The sequence below is a fragment of the Physeter macrocephalus genome, chromosome 4 (assembly GCF_002837175.3).
Source record: "Physeter macrocephalus isolate SW-GA chromosome 4, ASM283717v5, whole genome shotgun sequence".
Classification (NCBI taxonomy): Eukaryota; Metazoa; Chordata; class Mammalia; order Artiodactyla; family Physeteridae; genus Physeter; species Physeter macrocephalus.
Window position 1 is genome coordinate 9,201,171 of NC_041217.1, and position 26,159 is coordinate 9,227,329.

At 41.4% G+C, this 26,159-nt stretch overlaps 1 protein-coding gene and 1 long non-coding RNA gene across 15 annotated transcripts in view; one reads left to right on the forward strand and one right to left on the reverse strand.

The window, feature by feature from the left end:
- The window catches only part of LOC112066691 (uncharacterized), a 330,402-nt gene that overhangs the window by 142,800 nt on the left and 161,443 nt on the right, over nucleotides 1-26,159 (forward strand). For 12 of the 14 annotated variants that reach the window (XR_003679301.1, XR_008617015.1, XR_008617011.1 and 9 more), the window contains one exon: nucleotides 11,942-12,057. This is a non-coding gene — a long non-coding RNA (uncharacterized lncRNA). Of the gene's footprint in view, nucleotides 1-11,941; nucleotides 12,058-13,473; nucleotides 15,093-21,775; nucleotides 22,741-26,159 lie in introns of those variants that run through there. The other 2 variants (XR_002892796.3, XR_002892797.3) reach the window with 2 other exon arrangements.
- LOC114486093 (regulator of G-protein signaling 13-like) lies at nucleotides 17,701-19,485 on the reverse strand. Its single transcript, XM_028488304.2, has 2 exons — nucleotides 19,075-19,485; nucleotides 17,701-17,946 (listed from the first exon to the last, which is right to left on the reverse strand). Exons 1-2 carry the CDS (start codon nucleotides 19,483-19,485, stop codon nucleotides 17,761-17,763), a joined length of 597 nt encoding a protein of 198 aa, XP_028344105.1. The 3' UTR covers nucleotides 17,701-17,760.

Genomic DNA, 26,159 nt, shown 5'->3' on the forward strand with positions numbered 1-26,159 from the left:
CAAAAAAAAAAAAAAAAATATATATATATATATATATATATATACTTTGTATATGATAATATATATTAAAATAACATGTTAGGGATTGACAAGTGTTGTGAAGAATAATAAGGTTTAGGGGAAGAGAAAGAGGTGGTGACGATAATAATGTTCCTTTGTGTAGAGTGATCAGAGAATGTCTCCCTAAGGCATTTGAGCGGAGAACTGAACTGAGAGTGTCCCAGGCCCAGGGATTAGCAAGTGAAAATGCCCTGGGGTAGAGGGAGAAGAGGATGATGAGTTCATAGAAGAGCAAAGAGACCCCATGTCTGGAGTAGAGGGAAGGGTGATGGGTTTTTGCTGGTGGTATTAGAGCAGTAGGGAATGGTAGCAGGAAGATTAGTTAGGCTTGATGGTGAGGTATCGGTGGATCTGTTAGTCTATGGCAAGGATTTGGGGCATTTTCCTTGAGTGCTATTGAAATCACTGGAGAATTTTGAAGAGTGACATAATCTGATTTTTAAAAGAATACTCTGGCGTGTGTGTGTGTGTGTGTGTGTGTGTGTGTGTGTGTGTGTTGGGGAAAATGATGGAAATGGAGAGGTAGAAACTGTAAGGCCAGCTAAGGGTCTACTGCAATAGTCCAGGCACAGTGTGACAGTGGCTTGGTCAAAGTAGTGGCTCGACAGGATTCAGGGTATAGTTCAAAGGAAGAGATGACCAGATTGACTGATGCATTGCATGTGGGCTGTGACAGAAGGAGCAGAGTTCAGGAAGATTCCAAGGGCTGGGGCCTAAATTTGTGGCCCATGAATTGCGTTGATGGTGGTTGCTGTGGGCACTCAGACGTGAGAGAGTGTTCTAACCTGGGATGATCATGAGGACTGTGGGAAAACATGGTGGGACTTGGACTGGATATTGAGGGAGGCACAGGGTTTGTTTCAAGCCAAGGGGAAGGGGCAGGGATTTTAGGCCAGTGAAGCAAACCTGAAACACGGAAAAGTTCAGAACTGGGAAGAGGCAGTGGTGTTTCCTGAGGTGAGGGAAACTGGGGAGGAATAGGTTTTGGAGGAAGATCAAGAATTAATTTTTGCAACTGTTAGTTTTGAAATGTCTTATTAGACACCCTAACTATTGAGAGGTCCCTTAATAGTTCATCCTCCTTCATGTGTAATAGTTCTTTGTGTGTAGGAAGCAATAAACCAGGAACAGATAGTATGGTACGCAGAACACTTTACAGTCTCTTTGTCTTCATCTTCTTCAGTTAGGTTTCACTTGCAGATGATTTCACCAATTCCAGATCCGATTAGGAGGTTTTAAAAAAACACTCTTCTCTCTCACAGTGATTTAGTTGACAATAATTATTTTATTCCATGTTGAACTTTTTAACTGCCTAGTTGTTTTTCAGAATTATCACTAGTTCTGATATTTAGAAACCTTTGTGTAATATTTATCATTATTTATTGCAGAGTTCTGGTTCACTAGGTTTTCTATGCATGTGATTTAGTGTTTTTTTCCCTGAAAATTTATGTCACCTCATTAAAGCCATGAAGCACCCTTAACACCACCCACTCACTCTTCCTTCTGGAGACCATTGCAGAGGGCCTTCCCCTTGCTCTCAGATGATCTAGATACTGGAATGGAGATTGGCTTTTAATAAAGAATACATTTCCTAAAACCATGACATCAAAAAACAGATAATAAAATTTTGTCCGTCTGAGGAAGTCCTAGATGTGGATTCCTACAACTAGAAATTTAACATTGAAGATTTAAACTAAGTTACGGTTTTCCCACTTCTAGCTGTGTGGCTTAGAGCGAATAACTTAACACTTCTCAGGACTCTAAAGTCTGTCTTATCTGCTAAACAATGAAGGTAATAATGGAACCAAATTCATAAGTTTATGTGAGAGTTAAAGGAGATAATCCACATGAAGTGATTTGCATAGCACCCGGCACATAGTAGATGCTTAGTAAATTATTATTATTGTTATTGTTATTGTTGTTACTATAATCATCATCACCAAAGATAAAATACCATATCAAATGTGCTTTTAGCATTTATGCCTTTCAACCCACTGATGTGGTCTCTGGTGGATATAAAGGCGGAAAACATATTTAGTTCCCTCCAAAAATTTATACTCTAGTTGCAGAAATAAGAGTACTATTCTTGAAAAGAATATGATAATAAAAATTTTAAGAAGTAGTTCAATAAAGATAAAAATTATGGCAAAATGGCACAAGATTTACGGCACATGGATTTCATTGATAATGGTTGCTGTGGGCATTCAGAGGTGAGAGAGAGAGAGATGGCTTTCTAGCCAGGGGTGATCATGAAGGACTTTGGGAAAACATAGTGGGATTTAAACTGGATATTGAGGGAGGCACAGGATTTATTTAAAGCCAAGAGAAAAGGGGCAGATATTTCACGCAGGTGAAATCTAACAGGGAAAAGTGCGGAACTGAGAAGACCCAAGTGTGTTTATGGAAACAGTATTTATCAGAGAGCTATGACTTCAGTCAGAGTAAAGCAGATTTTTCTGATGAGTTGTTTGCTAAAGTTCTATTGGCAAAATAAAGTATAAATACTAGAAAGCGAAGGGAATAGATACAACTATAAGACATAAACTTGAATTAAAATTTTCCATGCTAAAGACAGAAAGTTTGGAAAATTTCAGTAAAGAGTGATTCTAAGTGCTCCTTAGTAGAGACCTCTTTATTTATTTTTCTAACAGCATAAACATTATGCTTGGGTTTTCAAGACAGCCTTTGAAAGTAGGAAAAGTCTGTGCTTGCAAATAAAAATCTTTTAAGATCTTTGGCATCACTACAAGTTTCAGGTCTTTATTTTGGAACTCAAAAGCCAAGACTTTGACCATTTGCTTTTCGTGCTCTTTCTGCTTCCTTGAGCTGCCGCTGTTTGCTGCTGACAAAATAGGAGAACATGAAAGTAAAAATGTGTTTTTAAAAATTGAGATGCAGTTGACATATAACATTATATTAGTTTCAGGTGTACAATGTAAAGATTTGATATTTGTTTTTATCATGAAATGATCACAGTAAGTCTACCATCACCACATGTAGGGACAAAATATTTTTTTTCTTGTGATGAGAACTTATAAGATTTATTCTCTTAGGAGCTTTCAAATATACTGTAAAGTATTGTTAACCATAGTCACCATACTGTACATTACATCCCCGTGACTTCCTCATTTTATACCTGGAAGTTTATACCTTTTGACACCTTCACCCCTCTCACCCATACACAGATGAAAAATCTTGGTTAATGTCTCATATATTATTTTTCTGCTACAAATGCTACCTACTAATGAAGGTCAGATCAACTGAAATATAAGAACAATAACAGAAAAGATAAAATAACTGGTGATATTTAATGCAAGCAATAAATTTCCATATTTTGAACCTGGAAAATCAGGTGTACATTTTTTTTTTTTTTTTTGCTGTACGCGGGCCTCTCACTGTTGTGGCCTCTCCCTTTGCGGAGCACAGGCTCCGGACGCGCAGGCTCAGCGGCCATGGCTCACGGGCCCAGCTGCTACGCGGCATGTGGGATCCTCCCGGACTGGGGCACAAACCCGTGTCCCCTGCATCAGCAGGTGGACTCTCAACCACTGCGCCACCAGGGAAGCCCCTCAGGTGTACATATTTTAATGATTAGAAGTTTTGTGCAAAAGGATCATGTGTTTGAAGACTATCACTTTATTTCCTATTTCTATCATTTTTATTGACGTATAGTTGACACACAATATTATATTAATTTCAGGTAAACAACATAGTGATTCTACATTTATATCGATTAGAAATTGATCATAACGATAAGTCTAGTAACCATCTGTCACCATACAAAGTTATTACAATATTATTGACTATATTCCCTATGCTGTACCTTACATCCTCGTGAGTTATTTATTTTATAACTGGAAGTTTGTACTTTTTAATCCCTTCACCTGTTTCACCCAGCTTCCCACACCCCGCCCCTCTGGCAGCCACCGCTTTGCTCTCTGTATCTGAGTCGGTTTCTGTTTTGTTTTGTTTTTTAGACTCCACATATAAGTGAAATTGTATGTTATTTGTCTTTCTCTGTCTCACCTACTTCGCTTGGCATAATAATACCCTCTAGGTTCATCCATGTCTCAAATGGCAAGATATATTTCTTTTTTATGGCTGAGTAATATTCCATTGTTTTTATAGATACCAGATCTTCTTTATCCACTTTTAAGCACTTAGGTTGCTTCCATATCTTGGCTACTGTAAATAGTCCCGCAGTGAGCATAAGAGTGCTCACTTTTATCTTTTCAAATTAGCCTTTTTGTTTTCTTTGGATAAATACCCAGAAGTGGAATTGCTGGATCATATGGCAGTTTTTTAAATAATTTTTTGAGGAATCTCCATACTGTTTTCCATAGAGGTTACACCAATTTACATTCCCACCAGCAGTGCAGGAGGATTCCCTTTTATCCACATCCTCGTCAACACTTGTTATTTGTTGTTATTTGTCTTTTTGATAATAGCCATTCTGACAGGTGTAAAGTGATATCTCATTAAGGTTTTGATTTGCATTTCCCTGATGATTAGTGATGTTGAGCATCTTTTCATGTGTCTTTTGGCCATCTTCATGTCTTCTTTGGAAAAATGTCTATTCATATCCTCTGCCTATTTTGTAATCAGATTGTTTACTGTTTTTTATACTGAGTTGTGTGAGTTCTTTGTATATTTTGGATATTAACCCTTTACCGAATACATCATTTGCCAGTATCTTCTCCCATTCAGAAGGTTGCCTTTTCATTTTATTGATGGTTCGCTTCATGGTGCAAAAGCTTTTTGGTTTGATGTAGTCCCATTTTTTAATTTTTGCTTTTGTTTCCTTTGCCTGAGGAGACAGATCCAAACAAAATATTTCCAAGACATATCAAAGAGCATACTGCCAATGTTTTCTTCTAGGAGTTTTATGGTTTCAGGTCTTAAAATCAAGGCTTTAATCCATTTTTAGTTTATTTTTGTATGTGATATAAGAAAGTGGTCCAGTTTCATTTTTTTGCATGTAGCTTTTCAGTTTTCCCACCACCATTTATTGAAGAGACTGTCTTTTCCATTCTTGGCTCCTTTGTCGTACATTAATTAACTATATATACGTGGGTTTATTTCTGGGCTCCCTATTCTGTTGTTTCCATTGATCTATGTTTCTGTTTTTGTGCCAGTATCATACAGTTTTGATTACTATACTTTTGTAATATAGTTTGAAATCAGAGACCATGATACCTCAAGCTTTTTTCTTCTTTTTAAAAATTTCTTTGGCTATTCACGGTCTGTTGTTCAGTACAGAATTTTGAATTATTTGTTCCAATTCCGTGAAAAATGCCATTGGTATTTTGATAGGTATTTCATTGAGTCTTTAGATTGCTTGGGGACATCTTAATGATATTAGTGCTTCTAATTCACTAGTACAATATATCTTTCCATTTGTTTGTGTTGTTTTCACTTTCTTTTATCAGTGTTTTACAGTTCCCAGAGTATAGCTCTTTCACCTTCTTGGCTCAGTTTATTTCTAGGTATTTTTTTTCTTTTTTATGCAATAGTACATGGGATTGTTTTCTTAATTTCTCTTTCTGATAGTTTGGTTATTAGTGTATAGAATTGCAACAGATTTATGTATATTTATTTTGGTCCTGCCACTTTACTAATTTATTTATTAGTTCTAATAGATTTTTGGTGGAGTCTTTGGGTGTTTTCTGTATATAGTATCATGTCATCTGCAAATAGTTGCAGTTTTACTTCTTCCTTTCCAATCTGAATGCCTGTTATCTCTTTTTTTTTTTTTTTTTTTTGCGGTACGCGGGCCTCTCACTGTTGCAGCCTCTCCCGTTGTGGAGCACAGGCTCCGGACGTGCAGGCTCAGCGGCCATGGCTCACGGGCCCAGCCACTCCGCGGCATGTGGGATCTTCCCGGACCGGGGCATGAACCCATGTCCCCTGCATCGGCAGGCGGACTCTCAACCACCGCTCCACCAGGGAAGCCTCTTTTCTTTTCTGATTGCTGTGGTTAGGACTTCCAATACAATGTTTAATTAAAGTGGTAATAGTGGGCATCCTCATCTAGTTCCCGATCTTAGAGGAAATGCTTTCAACCTTTCACCATTGAGTATGATGCTAGCTGTAGGATTGTTGTATATGGGTTTTATTATGTTGAGATATGTTCCTTCTATGCCTAATTTGTTAAGAGGTTGTTTTTTTATCATGAATGGATGTTGAATTTTGTCAATTGCTTTTTCTGCATCTATTGATATAATCATACGATTTTTATTTTTCATTTGGTTAATGTGGTATATCACACTGACTGATTTGCGTCAAATGCTTTTTCTGCATCGATATAATCATACGATTTTTATTTTTCATTTGGTTAATGTGGTATATCACACTGACTGATTTGCAGATATTGAATCATCCTTGCATCCCTGGAATGAATATCACTTGATCATGGTGAATAATCCTTTTAATATATTGTTGAATTTGGCATGCTAGTATTTTGTTGAGGATTTTTGCATCTGTGTTCCTCAGAGATTTTCACCTGTAATTTTTTCTTTTTTATAGCTTCCTGGATTTGGATGACTGTTTTCTTCACCAGGTTATGAAAGTTTTCAGCCATTATCTTCAGATAGGTCTTCTGTCATTGTTTCTTTTTCTCTTCTCCTTCTGGGACCCCTATCATGCGAATGTTAGCACACTCGATGTTGTTCTAGAGGGCCCTTAAACTATCGTCGTTTTTTTTTGCGGCACGTGGGCCTCTCTCTGTTGTGGCCTCTCCCGTTGCGGAGCACAGGCTCCGGACGCGCAGGCTCAGCGGCCATGGCTCACGGGCCCAGCCGCTCTGCGGCATGTGGAATCTTCCCCGACTGGGGCACGAACCCGTGTCCCTTGCATTGGCAGGCGGACTCTCAACCACTGCGCCACCGAGGAAGCCCTATCCTCATTTTTTTGGATTCTTTTTTTTTTTTTTTCTGTTCCAGTTGGTTAATTTCCATTACCCTGTCTTCCAGATTGCTGATCTGTTCTTCTGCATCCTCAAATCTGCTGATGATTCTCTGTAGTATGTTTTTCATTTCAGCTATCGTATTCTTCAGCTCTGATTGGTTTTTTATATTTTCTGTCTCTTTGCTGAAGTTCTCACTGAGTTCATCCATTCTTCTCCAAAGTTCAATGAGTATCTTTATGAATATTTCTTTGGACTCTTTACCTGTTAAATTTTGTATCTCCATTTCGTTTAGTTCCTTTTCTGAGGTTTTGTCTTGTTCTTTTGTTTGGAAGGTATTACTTTGTCTCCTCATTTTGCCTAACTCTTTGTGTTTGTTTCTGTGTATTAGGCATGTGAGGTATGTATCTCCCAGTCTTTAAAGAGTAGCCTTATGTAGAAGGTGTCTTGCGGGACCCAGTGGCACAGTCCCCCCTGGTCACCAGAGCCAGGTGCTCCAGGTGTATCTCCTGTGTGGACTGTATGTGCCCTTTTTCTGTGGTTGGGCTGTGATTGCTGCAGGCATGCTGGCGGGCAGGGCTGGCCCTCAGGCCAGCTGGCTGAGAGGTCTGCACGCAACTGCTGTGGGCATGCTGATGTGTGGGGCTGGCCCCCAGTGTGACTGGCCCTGAGGCCTTGCCATGGCTGTTGTGAACATGCTGTGGCTGGGGGCTGGCCCCCTGGAGCAGGAGCTGCTTTAGAGGGGCCACTGATGCTGACACAGGCCACTTGCCAGGCAGGGGCGGGTGGGAGCTGCTTTGGAAGGGCCAGCTGGGATGGGCCTGTTAGCGGGGCTGGTCCTTAGGAGAACACCAGGGTGGGTGCATGGTTTTAGCCGAGATGATGGCCAGTGACAGAAGTGGCACCTGCCAGTGCCAGGCCAGGTAGGTAGAAAGAGAGCACAACAAAATGGCACGTGCCAGCGCTTCTGTCCCTGAAGAAAGTTTTACCAGATCCCTGTCCCTCCAGCACAGGCCCTAATGTTAGTCAACGGATCTCCTCCTCATATAACCCAGGCACTCTCCAAGTTGCTTCCCCTGTGCTGAGACGCAGTGAGGGTGAGTCTGTGCCCCAGCCCTTCACGAGCGGAGTCTCGGTTTCCCGCAGCTCTCTGGCTCTCCCAGATGTAAGTCCCACTGGCTTTCCAGGTCTGACATCATGGGGCTCGTCTTCCCTGTGCAGGTCCCCTGAGTTGGGGAGCCCCGCGTGAGGCATGGACCCCTTGCTCCTCAGGGGGCATCTGTGGTTGTGATGTCCCTCCTGCCTGTGGGCCCTGCCCCGGGGGTGAGGGTTGTGACTAGACTGCGTCTCTTCCCTTTCTTCCCGTCTCCATGTGGCCTTTCCTTTATATCCTTAGTTGTAGAAAATCTGTCCTGCTGGTCTTCAGGCTGTTCTCAGAGAGAGTTGTTCTGTGTGTGGTTGTAGTTTGGTGTGTCCCTGGGGAGAGGTGAGCTCAGGATCTCCCTACTCTGCCATCTTGATCCACCAGGCGTGAAGACTGTCCCTTTAAAGGGATGACAAAGATTAACCTTTGACTGGCCTCTTAATTAGAAGTTTATGAGGTAAGTAAATGGATAAAGGGCATTTCTTGTGCAAGAAGCCACACAGTGGAGAAAAAGCACATAGGTTTAAGGGGCTTATAAGCAGTGCGTAATGGCTGGACCGTACAGTTTGTATGGAGGTGTGGGGGGTAGAGAGAGAGAGCGCGCGAGAGCCAGCGAAGGACGAGATGAGAGCGGTTTGCAAGGTAAGAGCTCTGAAGAGACGTGTATCATGGTAGAGGCGGTGAGGAGTTCCTGAAGAACCGGATCGCGTTTGGTGGACAGTGCTTTTGGCGAGAATCACCTCAGAGAGAAGGGTGTTTCCGTCATTCAGAAGAGAGCTGTGGTAATCCAAGCAAGAGGTGGGAATGGAAACCGTAACTAAGGCAGTCACGGGGGAAAACTGAAGACCGCTTCACGAGACGTTTAAAGTAGAACGGATGAGGCTTGATTTGTACTGGTCTCGGGGGCAGGGGAGGAGTGAGGCTTGGGTGACCTCCGGGGTTCCGGCTGAGGTGACCGGAGAGCGTCATTTACCAAGCAAAGACTTATATGTTCAACGTGTCAGACTTTTTGCCAGGCTCTCCGACGGGTTGTAGGCACACAAAGGTGACTGAGAATTTAGTGGAAGAGGTAGACAAGTGAACGTACAAATATATTACAGTGGGTAAGTGATGCCGTTAATCCTCATAAAGAATCCAGGAGAAAAAGAAAGCAGAGATGAATTATAAGGAGAAAAAGTGGCATTCAGTTATAGACACAAAAAGATCAGGAGAGCTCTGGAACCACGAGTGGGAACTGGAAATTATGCAGAGAGGCGGTCAGGGTGAGAGGGACAAGAATCAGCCTTGGAATCAGAAAGACCTGGGCTTGGATTGCTGCCTGGCTCCATCAGTTGTTAGGTTTATGACTTCAGGTAAGTGACAGTTTCGTCACCTGAAAAATGGGATTCAGCTCACCCACTTTTCAGAGTTACTGAACATGGGTGATGATAATGTACTACATCTTTAGTGCAGTAACTGACAAGGAAGGTGAGTGTACATAGGGGTTCTGAAGTGTGGTGGCATCGCGCAGTTCCCGTCTGGAGTTCAGGTGGCGATCTCAGACAGGGGGTAGATGATTGGTGACGCTGCAGTGGGTGAGAGACTGCTCCAGAGGACTCTAGCAAGCGAGAAGGGCCGTGATGGTTTCTGAACATAGTCCTGTGTTCTGAACGGGCACTCATTTCAGAAAATTCAGTTTATTCAGTTCAGTTTGTCTGAACAATTTCCTTGCCTTTGGAAAGATAGGGAATTACTGAAGACAGTAATATCTTTTAAAATTAAGTCTCCATGGTTTTTTATTTTTCTTAGAATGTGCCTCAGAGTGCACATATCAATAACTGTTGCATGTTGCATAGAAAGAACTTTCTAACTTGTCTGTGTTTAGGATGATGGCTGTGACCATCCTTACAGTAGCATTTGAATGATGACAATACCTCTTTTGAGATTTATTAAGAAAATCAGTCATTGCTCAGTCACAAAAAGTCTCCTCAATTTCAGAGGCTAATTTTAAGCATGTGACTGAAAGAAGTTGCAGTTTTGGTCTTTAATCATCAAAATCTCATTTGATTTATGGGAAGAGCGGTTATTTCAGAGCCAGAAAGTTCTTAGTTTTAGTCCTGGCTTGGTTTTTTGGTTCCTTGAGTGAACTTGGACAAGTTTTTAATCTCTCTGAAGCTTAGTTTTCTCAAGGTTAAAATGTAGTTAATAATAACTTCTTGGCACATTTATTGTGAGACTTAAATGAGATAAGAAATGCAAAATGACGATCACAGTGCCTGGCACCTAGTAGCTTCCAAGTTTTTTTTTCCTGGAAACAGAACCTCAGTATCTTTTTTCTTTTTCCTCTTCTCAAAGAATAAGCATTGATGACACTTTTCACCAAAGCTTTAAGCTGATAGTAACTAACATTCATTTGTGGCAACTCTAGACACAAACTGCCACACTGAGACATAAAAACTGAGCTAGCACGTACAGTCCAATTTTAGGCTTGGTTACTTGGGATGTAACTTGTGTATAAATCACCAAAGGGCTGGGGTGCTATCAGACAGCCTTACAGCATGAAAGCAGACTATATTTACCTTAACTGTCTTTTATTATTCTGCTCACTAGCACAGGCCTGTGAGAAAGAACTCAGTTACCGTTGCTGCCAGGAAAACACATCTAAGTGTCTAATAATGTAGCTAAATACGTGATTAATTAGAAGCAGCAAGATGAGCTGTAACCCTGTCAAGAAGTCAAATTATCCAGTAGGTTGTCCCACCTCTTTCTGTAGACCATTCCTTTTACAGGATAAGTTGCAAACTAAGTATGTTTATAGATCTGGCAGATTCCTTTCTTGTATTGAAAAGTTTCCTTTCCTTTTTAAGAATGGAGGCTCTCTAAGGGGGTGTTTATCATTATAAGCTTGTTTACTATCATAGCACTTCTGCATGCGGCTTATTTCTTCATTTCCCCCTCCTGCCTTCTAGCGACTGTCCTCTGAGGCTGCTGCCCCCTGCGTTTACAATAGCGCTTCTTCTGTTGCCCCTTTGTATTTCATTTTATTTTTCTCTTGTATCCCATCTGCGGATTTCCTCCATTTTGATTCTCACATGCCGTTATTCTCTAAAATCCCATGCTCTGTCTTAATAACTACCTTTTTAGGCTCACGGTGACCTGCCAGGTATATGTAGTGGTCTGGGAGTCTGAATGCATCAACTCACTTACCTCACGCCATACCTCTGCAGGGCAGTTCCTGTTACCACCTGCTACTGGATTTCTGTTCGCATGCTAGACCCTCACCACTCAACCACCGGCCCATGTGCCCTTTGGGTCTCACTACTCTCCTTCTCACATATCGGGGATAAAAATTCATCCTGGTAGGATTGTTTTGAGGCTCAAGTAAAAGAGTGGATATCAATATTTTTCCTGAACTCTGAAGACGTTATTGATTTTTGAAAATGTGTTATTCTTTCTAAGGCATTCTGCCCATAAAGTGTTAAAATTTGAAAATGCCACTGGTCAAATCCTTTCTATAAACACATTTCTTTATACTTAGATAAAGGATCTAAGCCCTAAGTGACTGGTTCCTAATTCTAAGCAAAACTGACCGTGACAGTGGTAGGTGCCGGATGTTGGGTGGTGTCTTCAGAAGGTGGCAGATGCTGCCACATGTATGGCTGATAGATTTTTTTAAAATGACCTCAGATGAGAAAGATGCTGCTTGTGAAAATAACTAAAATACCCTCATGATTTCCTACTTGATTTTCTCTAAATTTTTTGGCCGTTGATTCTAGATTCTTTCAGCACTTTCTTTCTTTGGCTTTTAGTGTTTCTAATGACATTTTCACTCTCTGCCCACACCTTTCCTCCAGCCTCTCAATCTGAAGATTTAGCCGTTAGTACTGACTGGCCATGGCCGTGGTCCTGAGCCTGGACCTCCTGCTCATTTTTCATCCAGGACAGCGGTGACAGCGTGGGACGCTGCACAGTAAGTACCATGACCTCCAACCTCTCAACAGGCTTGGCTCCTTCTCCCCCTGCATCATTTTCATAAACATCAGCTGACTACTCAATATGTGTGTTTCAGTTCCTGGAGTCAACAACGTATTTGCTAACCAAAGAGAGGAGGTTTCATCTTATTACTGGAACTTGGGCATCATTACATCAGTCAGTTGCCTGGTAGTTCTTCTTTCTAGCAGAAACCTAAGCATCAGCGATATTTTCAACCAATCTGTACGAGCTTATTAGCAGCAGTAACTAGCGGTAGCTAAATAGTGACCATTTCCGTATTAAAACAGTCTGTGTAGGTAATAGCAGTTTACATTTGAATATGTATTTTACTATATTAGGTCATTGTGCATTTACTTGCCATTTAGCTTGTTTGTGGGAGGCTGTACTTGTCGTGGTCAAGGTATGAGAGTCAGAAAAATCTTGGTTCTAGCCGAGAGGCACTGAAAAAGTTATTTAACTTCGCAAAGCCTTGGGGTCCCCGGCCTCGATTAGGGCTGTCAGGAGGGAGGGGCACACGAGCTTTGCAGAGAAGCCCCCCGACGGCTGCCTCCAGTTGTCCCCGTCCTGCCTTCGCTGCTCTCTGTCATCCTTTCTTTGTAGCGCTTGTCATAATCTGATGCGATATCCTTTATTTGGTTACTGTTTTGTTACACAAGACAGTGCAAGCTCCGTGCGGGCAGCCATGTCTTCTGCTAGGTTTGTTGGTGCATCTCAGGTTCTCACCTGAGAACCAGGTTGGCATTCAGAAGGTGCTCTGAAACTGTTTGTTGAATGAATGAATGATGTATTCAGACACTTGGCACGACATCCACAGAGGAAAACGCAATAAACGATCATTATCGTTACTGCAAATATCATGATGAGCTTACAACGAGAATTTGAGTCATTAGTATGTTATTTTTTTCTCTAAGGTTTGATGGAGTGCTTTGGGTTTCTACCCTCTGTTTTGCAGTTTCCCTGTAAGACCTTCTCTGGTCAGTGGCTCAGCCGTGCTAACAGCTCCCAGGTCTACATTTCTGCCTCTCTCTGGAGTCCCAAGCACGGCATGTAGACACTCACACACAGCAGGCCTCCGAGTCCTGTTCACCTTCCCGGGCTGCCTTTCTCCGCTCATGGCATCTGTACCTGCCCTGCTGCTCAAATTAGAAGCTTTGCATCAGCCTTGATCTCCCTTATTTCCCTTCTCTGACCAATTCACAGTCTCTCCCTCAGAAATGTCTCCCTTCTCCTCACTTGCCTAGCTCTGACTATCATGGCCTCTCACTTGGACTTTTATGGCACCTAATGGTATGATTAAATTTTATTGACCTCAGTACAGACTGGATATGCATTTAAATATGCAGCAACCTATGAGGAAGATGTTACTAATGTTACTGTTGTTATCCTTTTACAGATGAAGAGAAGACAAGGTTCAGAGAAGTTAAGCAGTTTCTTAAATTCTCAAAGCTGCTGTTGGATTTGAACTTAGATCTGATTTCAGAGCCTCCACCATCTTTTAAATCTTCCTAGTTGCCGCAGAATTTCCCTTCTTGCGCCCTTGTTTCACTCCACACTGCCTTCTCCTTTCCTCTGAATGATCTGATAATTACTCTTCAAGAATCATCTTACACAGCATCTCTTCTCCTCTTTCCAAGTTCTCCAGGGTAGAAGTAGATGCTCCTGCTGGGATTCCACAGCACTCCGTACACGCGTCAACCTTGGCCATTAGTATTTTGTATTTTAATTATGAGCTCACACATCCTTGAGAGAAGAAACCTCTCATGAATGTTCGTATTTACAATATCTCTACTCAGTAGGAGCTGGGTAGGTTTTTGTTAAAGGAATGCTTCTATAAATACTGTTCATTGGGGAATTTAATACTTGCTCTTTTATTTTTATAGGAATGCTATTCATTTTTTTCTACTAAAATGTAAACTTAGCAGTTGGGAATAACTGCTTTTTTAAAAAAATCATTCGACATCTGTTTATTCAGTGGGAAATAGTACTTCAAAATAGCCTGAACAGGCACAGTCTTTTTTTTCCTCTATACTTTATTTTATTATTATTTTTTATTGAGGTATAGTCGATTTACTATATTATATTAGTTTTCAGGTGTACAACATAGGGATTCAAAATTTTTATAGATGATACTCCATTTGAAGTTATCTTAAAATATTGGCAGTATTCTCTGTGCTGTTCAATATATCCTTATAGCTTATTATTTTATATATAGTAGTTTGTACCTCTTAATACTTGCTTTTTAAACTAACCCCTCCTTCCCCTTTTGGTTTTCTATTATCAACAAAGGGAGATTTTAATAAGAAATCCATTTCCATTTGTCCCCCAAGTTCCCACTCCTGTTTGGTATGTGGTGACCTCTATTTACTCTAATATCTTTGTTCTCTCAGCCTCTTTTTCTGTGCCACCCCATATGCCAGTATTCTGTTTTCCCCAAGTTTTGCTTTCTGCTAAGCAACAGGTAACGTGTCAGCACTAGTGTTTCACTGCTCACTTAAAGCCTGAGTTCAGATGCTATTTTTCATCTTTTATGACCATGATGGAAATGTCAGGTCCTAGATATGGGAAAGATATTTGGGGCAGGAGGATCTTATGCTTTTCTTCAAATCACACCCCATTATGTCTTTGAAGAAAGCTTCATACATATCTTTTCTGTAATCATCCTTCCAAAATTGGTAAGAAGTCCTTTGCAGTTGCCAAAACTGTGGTGTGACTGATAAGTTATAAACAGGAAAGTGCTTGTCTCTGCCAAGATGCTTGAACCTGAATTGTACAAATCTCTGTCGCTATCTTTTTTTGGAGAAGATAAGACTTTATTTTCATGAGGAAACAATGAAGGCTTATCTTGTACATCTCCAGAATTTGAAAATGTATATCTAAAAATGGGGAAAAAAATCATTAATATATCCAGGTTCTGATATCAGAACTCTAACAAAATGTTTTTAAGTTATTAATCTGAAAATATAAGGATAAAACAAATATCATGTAAAAATGTGTAAATGTGAATATATCCTTGTAGCCATTTGATAAATACAATCAATTTTTGAATTGTTTTAATAAAATGAAATATTCATTAATTTTTAAAAATCCTAAGAAAAACAAACAGGAGTTAAGATAGTAAGTTAAAATAATCTGAAAACTATTTTAACTGTCAGTCACATGAAACACATACTTCCACCTAGAGTTCTTGAACTGATAGCACTTTAAGTTTAAATTCTCTGTTCCTAAGTAAAAAAAATTTGGAACTCCCTCAATTGGTGTTAAACACAGAAGAGTTCATTATCCACTTTCCCATGAAAACATCCATTTTTGGAGGAATTCCTCTTCACAGTGAGTCCAAGCTTGAAGGAAATGATGAACGCATTAGCAATGGGATGTAAAGCACACTGCGTGTGCCTCATTCCATCAGCTAGCCCCATTTCTTTATTTTATAGGTGAGGAAACCGAGGCCTATTGGTACTAGAGGTACAGAGAAGGCATGAGGTGCGTGAATAGGCACTAATCCAGTTGCTTGGTCCAAAGCTTTTTGTTTCTTGTCACCATGTGGCACCAGCTCTGAGGGCTGGGCAGAGGGGACTGTATTTGGAAGGTAAAATCAGCACATAAGCAAAACTGAAAATTCTAGACTTATCCTGTGTTGGAGTGCAAGGGGAAAATGAAGTAGCAAAGGATGTTGGTTATTCCATTTATTAGTCACATCAGTGTTTGGCTGATTTAGTCTAATTTGCGTGAGAAGGGCTCAAGGTGTCCCGAAACCGTGTGTCTCGAGGCCGTGGATGTATGACCTTTCTGACTTGCCCATATGCATATACTCACTTGCTGATGGAGTGAGATGAGGAGACTATTTGAAACGCATGGAAACATTTTTTTTCTGGCATATTGTGCCTAGGGGTCATTATCAAGTTCAGATATCTAAGACTTAGACCTGTGTTCTTATACTAGTATTTTTAAAAGAAATAAATTAAATTCAGTGGATGAGATAAAATTGGACCACTGTGGTAACACCTTCTACAAGTAACTAGAGCCCCCATTAATCAGCTTTATACTTTTTAACAAAAAATGTTCTCTTGCACAGCTAATTATCTTTCCCAGAAATGAACCCCTGAATATTGATTCTATATTTATAATAATTCTTTGTTTAATGAGAATAATTCCAGTTAATATTTATCTTCATGTGATACAGCTTAGGTTTATAGGCATTTTAAAATAGTAATGCTGTTTCAGTCAAATTTGAGACCTGAGAAACGCTTTTCATACTAAAACTAAAAATCTTGATCAGAAATTTCATACAGTTAATTCTTTGGAAAAATGAAATTAAATATTTTAAGTAACTTATTCTTTATCAGAAGTAAAGAATATTTATCCATTACTAAGGAACATTTATCCTATGCTATGTGCTGAACAAAGCAAGTGAAACAGACATGAGTTCTTTCCTCTGGAATATTCTGACAGATTCTAAGAAGATTCTATGACAGGGAAGATAAAAACAGTCTTTTACCAGAAAGATTACTTTATCATGTCTTTGAAAGAAATCACATATTTATAAAGTTTTTAGTTTATATTTGGATTTATTGATTATCAAGACCATGATGATGGATTCAAATTGTGAGGAGAAAAACCTCAAAATATAGGAACCAAATTTTCTACCCTATAGCAAAATAAGTATGAAAATAAATGAGGAAATTCATACATTTAAATAGCTTAGACCCATTTGGAATTTTTCACACGTAGAAGATATATGCAATATAGAAGTTCAGTTATGAAAGTAATAGTAGGAAGATTTTATAGGTAAAATATCTCTGAAGAACACATCTTTTTATATGGCGTATGATATAATACAATTGATTATACTTTGAGTACCAAATTTGTCTACTAATTAAAGTTATTACGAGCACTCTATCTAAAGAGTACGTTCACGCTAGAGACAAAACTCATATAGCTACAGTTTTTAAAGAACTGATCTGTGCATTATGACAGAAAAATTTCATTAGTAAGAAAACATCCATCTAGTTGGATTTCTACAGTAAAAACTTTATCACACTGTTGTCATGAAGAAAGGCCTTCCTTCTCCTTATATATTAAGTGAGCTATGTAGGTATGCCATAAATTGTGTTATTCATGTTATAAGAGTTCTGTAGTCCGTCCTTTCAGGATCTGTTTCTCTTCGAGAACTAGAAATCAATTTATAATTTGATTTCTTCTATTTCGTTCCTACTCCATTTCTGATTTTTTAAAAATTTACTTATTTAATTTATTTATTTTTGGCTGCGTTGGGTCTTTGTTGCTGCACGCGGGCTTTCTCTAGTTGCGGCGAGTGGGGGCTACTCTTTGTTGCGGTGCGCGGGCTTCTCATTGCGGTGGCTTCTCCTGTTGCAGAGCTTAGGCTCTAGGCACGCGGGCTTCCAGTAGTTGTGGCTCGTGGGCTCTAGAGCGCAGGCTCAGTAGCTGTGGCTCGCGGACTCTAGAGCACAGGCTCAGTAGTTGTGGCGCACGGGCTTAGTTGTTCCGCAGCATGTGGGATCTTCCCGGCCCAGGGCTTGAACCCATGTCCCCTGCATTGGCAAGTGGATTCTTAACCACTGCGCCACCTGGGAAGCCCAGAGTTTTTTAAATTTTTTTATATTAAAAGCACAAAGCCAGGACTTTCAGTGTACCATCTTCAATTTAAACTTTTGAGTGGTGGTCAAGAATTGTTGTTGGGTTGAATAGTCTTCAGAAGTTTCTGGTACATTTCTGACTTTAGAAACCTGGGATAGGAATCCCTTTCCATGTTCATATGCACTATTTTTTGAGCCTCTTCAAAACACGTTTGAGTGGGTTCTTGAATATTCTTGATGATGGTTTCTCTTGTCGAACTGTCAATGTTAATCTGAAAAGTGAAATTACATGTAGAACATAAGTAGGCATAATTGAAGATGAAAATGGAATGGAAAGGTTTAATTTTTTTCCTCCTCTCCTTTTCAGTGGAATAGGGTAATTTTGTTTGCAGTTTCATTGGTATCTTAAAAGACTGATAAGAGATAAGCTACTTGCTTTTGAAAAAGTAAACATCCAACTCCACATCCCAGATTAAAAAAAAACAACCAAAAAACCCCCCCCACAAAACATGAGGGCCAAGACCAGGGAAATACCAGAAACCGTTGCTTCCTTAGGCAGATGCAAGTGGTTTGTTAGTGGAGTCTGTAAGCAAGGAGTTTATGGTATGGAGGCCTCTTTTAAAGAAAAGGGAAATTGGGGCTCTTTTGAAGTTTATCGTCCTTAACAGTCATGAACGTTGATTTAACTGACTATGCCCTGAAATGGGAAGAAAGTGAAGAGAAGTGGAGAAATAGAGGAGAGAAGTGGTTATTCAATAAACCAAGTATTTTCCAGACAAGAGTTTTGAGGAACAAGTCAATAATGTTGGGCTCTCCTGAAAGACAGGAATCTCATAAACCACCCTCTACCCTTATCCTCTTGACCAGAATTTTCATTCCTCGTTTTCTCTCCACCAGGAGAAGTCTCAGGATGTCCGTTTCATTCATGACTCTTTATTTCCTTTCTCCAGTTGTAAGTGATTGGCAGGAATGTCGGTGTGAATGTTTGCTGGGTTTGCTGGTTTTAAACTAAGGTGAGCAGTGATGGCACACTTTGCCCACCCCCACTGGGGAAGTCACCACGTCTATGCTATCTGTTGTTTCTTGTAGCAGAGTCAATTCTTCTTACAAGGACTTCTTTTTTTTCACTTTCCTGGGAATTAAGATAACTTAATGAGGAGAGGCTTTGGAGCCAGACAGGGCTAACTTTCCTACTTAACTGCTGTGTGACACTGAAGAAGTTAAATTAACTTCTCAGATTCTCAGGTTTCTTATCTGTAAAATAAGGTTAACAGTACTGACTACATAGCACTGTAGGAGGTACTGGATGTAAAGTGCTGGCACATACGTGTGCTTGACAGACACTAACGCTTTCCTGGGGTGTATTGATTTCTGGTTGCGGCATTGTCAGGTGTGGTTACCTCTCTAGGGGACTGTGGCTGGATGTAAGTCCTATAAAGCTTCTTGGCCCTAGAAGTTCTGCTCCTCTGTGAGGCAACTTTCTTATAGGTTTCACACGCCATCCAGAATTTAATATTTTCATCACTGTGCTCCGTTTTTAAGTATGCCGCATAGACTACCGGACCATCTAAAAGTAGAGGAAAAATCAGTTTATTTTCCGGGGTCAGCATCCTAAAAATATCTGAACAATATGTAATGCAGTTTAAAACTAACATCTGAATCAGAGCTCCCAAATTATTTAACAAGTGAGTATTATATAATGATACACACACACACACACACACACACACACACACACACACACACCCCATCTCGGTTACATCTGTGCATCTGAAGCATGTTTTGACAGTGCCAGTTAGTGGTGGGATCATTCCTTCATTCCTTTATTCTGTGTTACTCAGAGCAAAATGCCCACTAGTGTGGCTGGGTCTAGGATGGAATAGGTCACAAGGACCCAGAAACAGGACTTAAATGGCCTAAGTGGGAGAGAGCTCTGATCATGAAACTGACATGAAAAATCTAAAACCTCAATACAAACTGGAGGGGAAGGGCAAGGTTTAGAATCTAAACGGGCAGGTCAGGGGTGAAAGGAAAATGTCCAGACCATGTAGAAGTGATAGACTGATCAGGCTGTTTAGCCCGGGGTGTTTCTCGTATGCAGTTAGAGCAGGAGAACATAGATAATGAACAATTTAACTTCATATCCATGGTTTATGGTTCACACCAGAAATGAAGGGCGAGGCAGGGAATGGAATTCGGATCGGGTGTTGGAAACCACCTCACAGTCCAGAACAGGGCAGTGAGGATGTGCAGAACAGCCATGAAGTGACACACGATGCCAGAGAAGCCCATCCTCAGCTCTGGTCTTGTCTTTTTTTTTTTTTTTTTTTTGCGGTACGCGGGCCCCTCACTGCCGTGGCCTCTCCCGTTGCGGAGCACAGGCTCCGGACGTGCAGGCCCAGCGCCCATGGCTCACGGGCCCAGCCGCTCCGTGGCACGTGGAATCCCCCCGGACCGGGGCGCAAACCCGGTTCCCCTGCATCAGCAGGCGGACGCGCAACCACTGCGCCACCAGGGAAGCCCTGGTCTCTTCTGAAGTGGTAAGATAGGGGCAAACGTGTGGGAGGAACTTTCCCAATTGAGCCACTATTTTGTGGGCACCAGTGTTTGAAGAAGAGGGTTAAGTGAGTTTTCACAAATCTAACACATTAATCAGAATCTTTGGGGGGATCAAGTATCCTCAAGATTCAAGATGAACCCTCTGAGAAAAATACTAAACTTCTTTTGGTGACTAGGAAGTCTCTTGGCATATCTGAGAAATTGAATTGCTAAATTATAAGACAATGTAACTTTCAATGATAGTGACAGAAATGTGTATGTAGGCCAGTTGATCACGTGATGAAACATAGGATTTTGACTAACAATATCTTAGTATTGTTAGCAGTTACAAGAAATAATAGTAATCAGAGGGAATAGCAATGGTAAGATCATGTTTTCCTAGATCTTCACATTAGAGATTGGATCTAATGAGTCTCCTAGCACCAGAAAGCCAGGCTCCTTGACTCCTGGGCTTCAGCCGCTCTGTCAGCACTGATACAAAAATAAAGACAACAATTAAGGTATTTTGCATTCAAGAGAAAAACTCAAACAGAGGCAGATTCTAATAACACCTTCTAAGGAGGCATTAGGGTTGGGGAAAGCTGGCAATCTGCAAGAAACGTGCTATCCTAGGAAGACACGAAATTAGAGCTTGGTTCATTAGTATCGCGGGAGCAAGTGTAGCCTTCACGACTTTGGGTGGGAGATGGTTCAGAAGAAGCATTGTTTGAATCGAGAGGACAGACGAGATGGGGGTGGGGCTTGTATCAAAATGTAACAGGGAAAGGATATGGATTTGGTATTTCTACCCAATGGGGGACTATATGCCACCTTACACTTAAAACAAGAAGTTTGTTTTCACAGCAATTAACTTTAAGATGTGCCTCGCCTCATCACAGACACAGGAAGCTGGGGTCAGAGAATACAGAGGCAGCAACTGGTGTTCCTGTTAGAGAGACAGCTGAATGGGTAGGCAAGCCAAAAAACAGAACAAATCGGAACAGAAAGCCATTTCTGGCATAACAAGTGAAGCTGGAAGCCAGTAATTTGCAGTGTGTATTGAAAGAACTAGAATCCTATTTAAGGAAATAAAAAGCAATTTTTTATACTTTGTACTTAGAGAAATTTTGACTGAGTGCTTCATTAGGAACAGAAAATAAGGATCCTACAATAAATGAGTTATGGAATAGGAAAAAAAAAAACAAGCCACCAGGTGAAATCTACAGATCCTGGAATGAGACTTAGCCACCAGCCTGCTTGCATGGGTTAAGCAGATGGGGTGGGGGGCAGGTGGGGGGATGATTTGGAAACCAGTGTTAGATTACATGTTATAGTATTCCGAATTTGTGTTTATATTTATGTTTAGCTTAACTGTATAGTAAAATGTTTAGGGATTCTTATCCTAGAAGCTGCCTGCATCTGTATCTGCCTTCTTTAACTTCCCTCCTGATTGAGAGGAGGAAGGGTCTTTTGGGGCTGGCCGAATGGTTCAGCAGTTCTCAACATTCCCAAGTCCTCTGCTGATGAACCCATCCGTGTGTTGCTGCATATATTTTCATACAGATACCCGATGCGGTAGACGGTGGTATTGTTCTCAGTTATTCCTGCCCTTCTTGGAGGAAGATTGTACTTTCATGTCCCACTTATTTCAGCCTCGCTCATTGGACTTGTGTCAGCCAGTGACACCCATGCACAGTGTCACGTGCAGGTCAGACTTCAGGAGGGCGATCAGGTGGTCCTGCCATTGCTCCCACCCCCCCGCAAAAAAAACGTGAGAAGGACCCGTTCTGGAAGAGCTGCTCCTTTCGTCTGAAGGCCAGAATAAAGACCTGCAACAGAGCTACAGGTGACCCAGTCATTGTGCAGCATGAACAAGAAATGCACCTTTCTTGTAGGCGAGTGAGATTTTAGTACCACCTATTACTGTATCATACCCTAGTGAAAGCTGACCTGGACCGCTTGAACTTGTCTGATATACTGATGGGACGCTGGTGTGTAGAACAAGTAGCTCACATGATTGGTATGTTTTATAGAATTTTGTCTTCATTAGGCTAATTGTTATGTTATGTAAGTTAAGCAGCTGAAAATATTTGTACAAAAGTGTTCCAGGGGGACTTCCCTGGTGGCGCAGTGGTTGAGAATCCGCCTGCCGATGCAGGGGACACGGGTTCGAGCCCCGGTCCGGGAAGATCCCACATGCCGCGGAGCAGCTAAGCCCGTGCGCCACAGCTACTGAGCCTGCGCTCCAGAGCCTGCGAGCCACAGCTGTGAGCCCACATGCCACTATTACTGAAGCCCATGTGCCTAGAGCCCGTGCTCCGCAACAGGGGAAGCCACCGCAATGAGAAGCCTGCGCACCGCAATGAAGAGCAGCCCCCGCTCGCCGCAACTAGAGAAAGCCCGCGCTCAGCAACGGAGACCCAATGCAGCCAAAACAAATAAATAAATTAAATAAATTTCTAAGAAAAAGAAAGTGTTCCAGGAATCCGAGCAATTATTTAAGTCAGAACTGAATTGCTCACTTTAGAATTTCTGTTGACTCATACAACAAGGGGCTGAAGCCCACGTGCCTAGAGCCTGTGCTCCGCAACAGGGGAAGCCACCGCAATGAGAAGCCTGCGCACCGCAATGAAGAGCAGCCCCCGCTCGCCGCAACTAGAGGAAGCCCGCGCCTCAGCAACGGAGACCCAATGCAGCCAAAACAAATAAATAAATAAAATAAATTTCTAAGAAAAAGCAAGTGTTCCAGGAATCCGAGCAATTATTTAAGTCAGAACTGAATTGCTCACTTTAGAATTTCTGTTGACTCATACAACAAGGGGATTACAAGGTGGGGAAGCCTTTTCCAAATTAGGCGATGCAGCCCAGTGCGGCCCGTGCTGAGGTTTTCAGTGATGCTCCTTTCTGAGCACTAGCGCTCCAGGGACCGTGCGTGATTCTGCTTGAGCAGAGTAATAGCGATAAACGGGAGAATTGCTCATCAAACTGAGAAGATGGAAGAACTAGGCTTATGTCACACATAGTGTACGCTTTTTCCTTGAAGAATGAGAGTGGTGCCTTGGGGACTCCCTAGTGTGTTCTTTACGAATTAGTCACTGAAATTAGTATTTCTGTGACACACAAGGTGACACATGCTGGTATCTTGATGTAAATAGAAAGGAAGCATGACATTCCTCTTGTGCCAGTCAGAATGGTGGCCCACCTGTTCCAGGATTGTTTTCTGCAAGGCGGCAAGGCTCATGGCATGCATTAAATCCTTAAAAATTTAATTTATTTATTTTTGGCTGCGTTGGGTCTTTGTTGCTGCACGCGGGCTTTCTCTAGTTGCGGCGAGTGGGGGCTACTCTTTGTTGCGGTGCGCGGGCTTCTCATTGCGGTGGCTTCTCCTGTTGCAGAGCTTAGGCTCTAGGCACGCGGGCTTCCAGTAGTTGTGGCTCGTGGGCTCTAGAGCGCAGGCTCAGTAGCTGTGGCTCGCGGACTCTAGAGCACAGGCTCAGTAGTTGTGGCGCACGGGCTTAGTTGCTCCACGGCATGTGGGATCTTCCGGGCCCAGGGCTCGAACCCGTGTCCCCTGCATTGGCAAGTGGATTCTTAACCACTGCGCCACCTGGGAAGCCCAGAGTTTTTTAAATTTTTTTATATTAAAAGCACAAAGCCAGGACTTTCAGTGTACCATCTTCAATTTAAACTTTTGAGTGGTGGTCAAGAATTGTTGTTGGGTTGAATAGTCTTCAGAAGTTTCTGGTACATTTCTGACTTTAGAAACCTGGGATAGGAATCCCTTTCCATGTTCATATGCACTATTTTTTGAGCCTCTTCAAAACACGTTTGAGTGGGTTCTTGAATATTCTTGATGATGGTTTCTCTTGTCGAACTGTCAATGTTAATCTGAAAAGTGAAATTACATGTAGAACATAAGTAGGCATAATTGAAGATGAAAATGGAATGGAAAGGTTTAATTTTTTTCCTCCTTTCCTTTTCAGTGGAATAGGGTAATTTTGTTTGCAGTTTCATTGGTATCTTAAAAGACTGATAAGAGATAAGCTACTTGCTTTTGAAAAAGTAAACATCCAACTCCACATCCCAGATTAAAAAAAAACAACCAAAAAACCCCCCCCACAAAACATGAGGGCCAAGACCAGGGAAATACCAGAAACCGTTGCTTCCTTAGGCAGATGCAAGTGGTTTGTTAGTGGAGTCTGTAAGCAAGGAGTTTATGGTATGGAGGCCTCTTTTAAAGAAAAGGGAAATTGGGGCTCTTTTGAAGTTTATCGTCCTTAACAGTCATGAACGTTGATTTAACTGACTATGCCCTGAAATGGGAAGAAAGTGAAGAGAAGTGGAGAAATAGAGGAGAGAAGTGGTTATTCAATAAACCAAGTATTTTCCAGACAAGAGTTTTGAGGAACAAGTCAATAATGTTGGGCTCTCCTGAAAGACAGGAATCTCATAAACCACCCTCTACCCTTATCCTCTTGACCAGAATTTTCATTCCTCGTTTTCTCTCCACCAGGAGAAGTCTCAGGATGTCCGTTTCATTCATGACTCTTTATTTCCTTTCTCCAGTTGTAAGTGATTGGCAGGAATGTCGGTGTGAATGTTTGCTGGGTTTGCTGGTTTTAAACTAAGGTGAGCAGTGATGGCACACTTTGCCCACCCCCACTGGGGAAGTCACCACGTCTATGCTATCTGTTGTTTCTTGTAGCAGAGTCAATTCTTCTTACAAGGACTTCTTTTTTTTCACTTTCCTGGGAATTAAGATAACTTAATGAGGAGAGGCTTTGGAGCCAGACAGGGCTAACTTTCCTACTTAACTGCTGTGTGACACTGAAGAAGTTAAATTAACTTCTCAGATTCTCAGGTTTCTTATCTGTAAAATAAGGTTAACAGTACTGACTACATAGCACTGTAGGAGGTACTGGATGTAAAGTGCTGGCACATACGTGTGCTTGACAGACACTAACGCTTTCCTGGGGTGTATTGATTTCTGGTTGCGGCATTGTCAGGTGTGGTTACCTCTCTAGGGGACTGTGGCTGGATGTAAGTCCTATAAAGCTTCTTGGCCCTAGAAGTTCTGCTCCTCTGTGAGGCAACTTTCTTATAGGTTTCACACGCCATCCAGAATTTAATATTTTCATCACTGTGCTCCGTTTTTAAGTATGCCGCATAGACTACCGGACCATCTAAAAGTAGAGGAAAAATCAGTTTATTTTCCGGGGTCAGCATCCTAAAAATATCTGAACAATATGTAATGCAGTTTAAAACTAACATCTGAATCAGAGCTCCCAAATTATTTAACAAGTGAGTATTATATAATGATACACACACACACACACACACACACACACACACACACACACACCCCATCTCGGTTACATCTGTGCATCTGAAGCATGTTTTGACAGTGCCAGTTAGTGGTGGGATCATTCCTTCATTCCTTTATTCTGTGTTACTCAGAGCAAAATGCCCACTAGTGTGGCTGGGTCTAGGATGGAATAGGTCACAAGGACCCAGAAACAGGACTTAAATGGCCTAAGTGGGAGAGAGCTCTGATCATGAAACTGACATGAAAAATCTAAAACCTCAATACAAACTGGAGGGGAAGGGCAAGGTTTAGAATCTAAACGGGCAGGTCAGGGGTGAAAGGAAAATGTCCAGACCATGTAGAAGTGATAGACTGATCAGGCTGTTTAGCCCGGGGTGTTTCTCGTATGCAGTTAGAGCAGGAGAACATAGATAATGAACAATTTAACTTCATATCCATGGTTTATGGTTCACACCAGAAATGAAGGGCGAGGCAGGGAATGGAATTCGGATCGGGTGTTGGAAACCACCTCACAGTCCAGAACAGGGCAGTGAGGATGTGCAGAACAGCCATGAAGTGACACACGATGCCAGAGAAGCCCATCCTCAGCTCTGGTCTTGTCTTTTTTTTTTTTTTTTTTTT